At 33.3% G+C, this 5427-nt stretch overlaps 1 protein-coding gene across 1 annotated transcript; it reads left to right on the forward strand.

Annotated features, from left to right (window-relative positions):
• Positions 1-2576: 2576 nt before the first annotated feature.
• Positions 2577-4081, forward strand: LOC144555384 (expansin-A10-like). The gene is made up of 3 exons (XM_078303687.1): positions 2577-2803; positions 2930-3242; positions 3514-4081. Exons 1-3 carry the CDS (start codon positions 2656-2658, stop codon positions 3815-3817), a joined length of 765 nt encoding a protein of 254 aa, XP_078159813.1. The 5' UTR covers positions 2577-2655; the 3' UTR covers positions 3818-4081.
• Positions 4082-5427: the final 1346 nt, after the last annotated feature.

Below are 5427 nucleotides of genomic sequence, written 5' to 3' on the forward strand. Positions count from 1 at the left end.
TATATAACCGCTAACTTTTAAAGATAAGAAAGCTGCTTTCAATAATACATCAAAATGAGTTTATATTACATAAAGAATTTGTATTATAATATTTTATTTCCAGGTTGTACATTAAATGCAAAAATTTATTTCTCTCTATTAATTAATTAATTAAACAAAAACAATACTCTTTTCTTAAAAAATAAATACTAATACAGTTCACAAATTTATATTCTAGTCATAAATGCATATTTAAGACATATAATGCACGTAAAAGTTTGAATTATTCTAAAAATAAAAGAATTAAATATCAAAGTTAATAAAAGTAAATAAGGTTTGAAATGTATTGAATAATTTGACCTCCAACTGATCATATTTAAAAAAAAAAAGTAAACAAAGACCAGAAAAATCAAAATTAAAATGAAAGGTACATCTTGCATGTTAGTATTAACCAAATTCAAATTCAACAATTATGGAAACGGTTAATGGTTTCTAGCTGGGCCGCTTCAAAATTCTAGCAAAATGCGAATGCACTCTAAAAACATCTATTAAATGATAATTACAGACAACATCAAAATAGGGATAGTAAAAAATTCTAAAAATAATAGCAAAAAATTTCAAAAAATAAATGTAAATTTTAGTTTCAAGTACATTTTAATTTGAAGAACATGTTGAGTACTTTAGATCAACTGTTTGAATATTAAAATCACAAAAATAATTTGAGGTTATAAATCTCTATCCAAATGTTTGAACGCTAGCCGAACTCTTGATACTTATATATATTCTAGCTAAATATCTAAAATGAATGTTCATAAACAAAAAATTATAGATATTGTAGAATGTGAGATTTGTGGGATAGCAATGAGGGGTGAATAGCAGAGCAAAGCTAGGGTGTGATGTACTCACCAAGAGAGTTTAGTGAGCACAACTCCAAAAGTATATCGGATTGGCTTTAAACGATAAATTCAAACTGTTGAAATTCATGTACTTCATAAGTGATGCATGTACACGCAAAATTTTGAAAGTTTCGAATTCATTTGCTACTAGGTCAAGCGGTCAAAGAAAATAACCTTTTATAAGTTGTTTTATATATTCATTTTTCATCGTTTCTTTGACCGCTTGATCTTGTAGCAAATGAATTCGAAACTTTTAAAATTTTGCATGTACATTCATCACTCATTAAGTACATAAATTTCAATGGTTTGAATTTTTCGTTTGAAACCAATCTAATATGTTTTTGGAGTTGTGCTCACCAAACCTTCTTGGTGAACGCATCACACTAGGGCTGTAAATGAGCCGAGTTTGAGCGAGTTACCCCTAACTCGAGTTGAGATGATAATAACGAGTTGTAGAGCCAACTCGAACTCAGCTCGTTATCAACTCGAGTTGGCTCACAACTCGTTTAACCAGTGATAGTATTACAACACAAGTTCAAACTCAGCTCGTTATCAACTAGAGTTGGCTCACAACTCGTTTAACCAGTGATAGTGTTACAACACAAGTTCAAATATATTTTACACGAATCTCAAAGCACAAATAACAGTCTAGAGATTTGAGTTTGATTATTTTGGGATTTATTGTGACCAATATTGTGTAACTTTATGTAACTCGAGTTATAAATGAGCGAGTTGGGGCCAACTCGAGTTGTAAATAAGCTGAGTTGTAAATGAGCCGAGTTAAATTAACGAGCTGTAAATGAGCGAGTTACGAGTTCGAGCGTTTTTGCCCAGCCCTACATTACACCCTAGCTTTGCTCGTGAATAGCATATGGGTTTTGCAGCGGTTCCTAGTGGGGCTCAAGGAGAGTTGGTACTTGAACCAGAACCAGACCGGCTGCATGTGCGCTTGATTCCATAACCGCAGCAATCAGTTTCAGAATTTCAGATTTTTTTTCTTTTTTATAATATTTTATTTGTGTTTTTTTGACATGGGCCTAACTCCCAAGCCGTAAACCACCATTCTTCTGATATTCTCTCCCCCACAAAAATTGTATTCTTTTTGTTAAATTAAATTATTAGAAACGAAATGGATTATTTTGTTTAAATGGATAGACAGAATCAATGCTTAGGTCTCATTAGAGAGAAGGCAATGAGATCAAAGTAATAGTTTGTTCTCACGTATTTTCACAATTTATCATACCAACTGCCACATATAGTGTGAAAAATCACTAGTTATTGGTTCGATCTCATTGACCTCTCCTAATAGGAGCATGGGTGGAAGAGAGAAAAGGAAGGAGAAGAGAGGACCCGCAAATTTCATAGTTTTTACTAGAATGAATCAATAAATTGATCTCAAAATGTTTCAAATTTTGTTTAGCAAAAATAAACTGTAACTATCAGAAACTACTGGTACTGAATCATTAATTTGATCACAAAAAGATCCCAATAAAACCAAATTATTAGTTCGGTCTCCTCTGTGAAATTGAAAAAAAAAACTATCTTATTTTCGATAATTTGATTTTTCTTTTTTTTATTTCGGAAAAAAAAAATTGGCAAAAATTTACAGGATCAATTAACTAAAACAAAACAGATCCCAGCCCCACACATGTGACACCTCCTACTGGTATATAACTATATATAGACCCCCTTGATCCCTTTGCCAAAGCATCGATAAACAAACCAAATCACACCTCACAAAAGCTAGTCTGAACACTTTATTCTACTTCAGGCTAACACAATGGCGGTTGCAAAGTGCCTCTTCTACTCTGTCCTCCTCTTTTGCACCTCTTCCTTTTTGTTATCTGGAGTAAATGCCGGTTATGGTGGCGGATGGCAGAATGCACATGCGACATTCTATGGCGGCGGTGATGCATCTGGGACTATGGGTTAGTAAGCTTGTTTTCATCATATTTCAATCCTAAATCAATAATCAGTCATGTTAATTAGAGCCTGAAACCTCAAATTGTAAATTTTATATTCAAATATTTCTCTTCTTCTTTATTTATATATAGGAGGGGCTTGCGGATATGGAAATTTATACAGCCAAGGATACGGGACCAACACCGCAGCTCTCAGCACCGCACTGTTTAACAACGGGCTGAGCTGCGGTTCGTGTTATGAAATGAGGTGCGCCAATGATGGAAGGTGGTGTCTTCCTGGTTCAATTACTGTGACGGCCACAAATTTCTGCCCCCCGAACTATGCGCTACCCAACGACAATGGTGGATGGTGCAATCCCCCCCTTCAACACTTCGATCTGGCCGAGCCTGCCTTCTTACAAATTGCACAGTACAGGGCCGGCATCGTGCCTGTCTCATTCAGAAGGTACAAAAATTTCATCAATCTGTTAATGACAATTTATAACATAAAACATATGATTAGGGTAGCTATGCATATAGTTGATGATGACAGAAAGTTAATAAAAATTAAAATTAATAAGTAAATGGTACATTATGTTATGCCAAAATTAAATAAAGACTACTGAAGTTTCTGGATATCATATTAAAAGTTAAAACTTAATGAGAACTTCAACCTTAATTTATTTTCCAACAGAAACGGGAATATTTAATTAAAAAACAATTTATAAAAATTGCAGGGTGCCATGCATGAAGAAAGGAGGAATACGGTACACAATCAACGGTCACTCCTACTTCAACTTAGTTCTGATCACCAATGTAGGCGGTGCTGGTGACCTGCATGCAGTCTCGATCAAAGGATCAAAGACCGGGTGGCAAGCAATGTCTCGCAACTGGGGCCAGAACTGGCAGAGCAACTCTTACCTCAATGGACAAGGCCTCTCCTTCCAGGTCACCGCAAGCGATGGCCGCACCGTTGCGAGTAACAATGTTGCGCCGGCCGGATGGCAGTTCGGCCAGACATTCCAAGGAGGTCAATTTTAGGATTTCAAATTTCAAAATTTCTCGTGGCATGAGTTGAATGTGGAATTATGGGCTGGTTCATTGCTGAGGTGTCTTAAGAAGCACCCGCAGAGGCCCAAAAGAGGTGGTCACTGGAAGTGAGATAAAATTTGTGATTTTAAATTGGTATATAAATTAGGAGTATTTGAGTTTGTGATTTCATGAATGATTTTGTAGTTCATGATTTTATGCGTGTAAGAAACTAAGAATTGATGTCCGTATTATCATTTAATTACAGCTTGCAAATTCTCTTTCTCCTTAAACTGTGTAAGCAAGAAACAATAGTTTCGCATGGTGAATACTACTGGAAAAGATGCCTTGAAAAATATTAGGCCTTTTTAAGCCCAATATTGGCCCATAATTCGGGATTATTTACAACTAATTGTACGGAGAAAGCGAAAAATAGAATATTGGATCTTTCGAACTTTCTCAAATTTGCAAAACCGGGCAGGATGTTAAAATATTGAATAGTTTTAAATTAAGTTTGTTGGATCCAACTCCAATCGTTTACAATAATCAATTGCAAAGTTACTTTGTTCCGTGTGGATTATTCTTCTAGATGCCTCGTTTAAAATTATATCTTCGCTAAAATTGAAGGGATAGACACTCTAAAATTAATTGTTTCTAGAGATGAGGGAACAAATAAATATCTTTCCTATATACAATTATTCTCTAACGTTCAATTTGCATGAAGACCCACGATAAAATATAAATAGAACACACACACACACACACATATATCTTCCTTTTCTTTTTATCAAAAATATCAAAATAGAAATTATACATCTTCGATGCAATACTATAAGATATATCTTATATTTCGTGTCTTCAGATTAATTAAGGACGTCTATTGAAAATAAAAATAAAAAATAAATACTGTCCAAAGTAAAAACAAATATAGCGTTAATAAAATAATATGAAATCTCAATATACTAAAATTACAAATCATCATTAATTCTTCAATACATTTGAATTCACTGTGTTTGGTTAATTTTGAAATTAAAAATATCTACTATCTTTTCATATAACAAATTAACTTGTTATATATTGGATCCAATCGTTATGACACAGGAAATTTCAAAAATATCTCATTTCCATATTTCATTTAAGGGATCACCTGATATCTTATTCAAGAACTTCAAATAAAAAAGGAGAAAAAACATAACAACAAGAAGATGAGACACATGTACTTAATTTTTTTTATTTCCTTCCATATTTTAGATACTTTAGATAAAAATAAGAGTCAAATCTCTCGGTTTTGAATATCTACAACAAACAAGACAGATTTCGAACAATTTATATTTGAAGCATTAAAGGAAATTTTCAATTTTTTGTCAAAAAAATATTATTAAGTGTGTTTACAGAGATAGAGGCTAGGGCGGGGAAAAACTGAATATATTTCATAATATATTTGATCAGTTTCTTCCACTGTTCATAATTTATACTAAATGACCCATTTCGAACACACTTTTTGCAAGGGTACATTGATCCTGGCATGTTTTTCTCATGAGCAAAATAAATAAAAGAAATTAGCGTCTTAAGGGTAGAATAAGAAGTTTAGGTCTCGTTATTCCACTAAACGAGCATTAATT

Source organism: Carex rostrata, chromosome 6, assembly GCF_964058835.1.
Source record: "Carex rostrata chromosome 6, lpCarRost1.2, whole genome shotgun sequence".
Lineage (NCBI taxonomy): Eukaryota > Viridiplantae > Streptophyta > Magnoliopsida > Poales > Cyperaceae > Carex > Carex rostrata.

Bases quoted from the DNA above. Each gene is read 5' to 3' on its own strand.
- LOC144555384 (XM_078303687.1), top strand. From the start codon at position 2,656: ATGGCGGTTGCAAAGTGCCTCTTCTACTCTGTCCTCCTCTTTTGCACC. The intron at 2,804-2,929 runs GTTAGTAAGCTT...ATTTATATATAG, and splicing joins TGATGCATCTGGGACTATGG to GAGGGGCTTGCGGATATGGA. The intron at 3,243-3,513 runs GTACAAAAATTT...TAAAAATTGCAG, and splicing joins GTGCCTGTCTCATTCAGAAG to GGTGCCATGCATGAAGAAAG.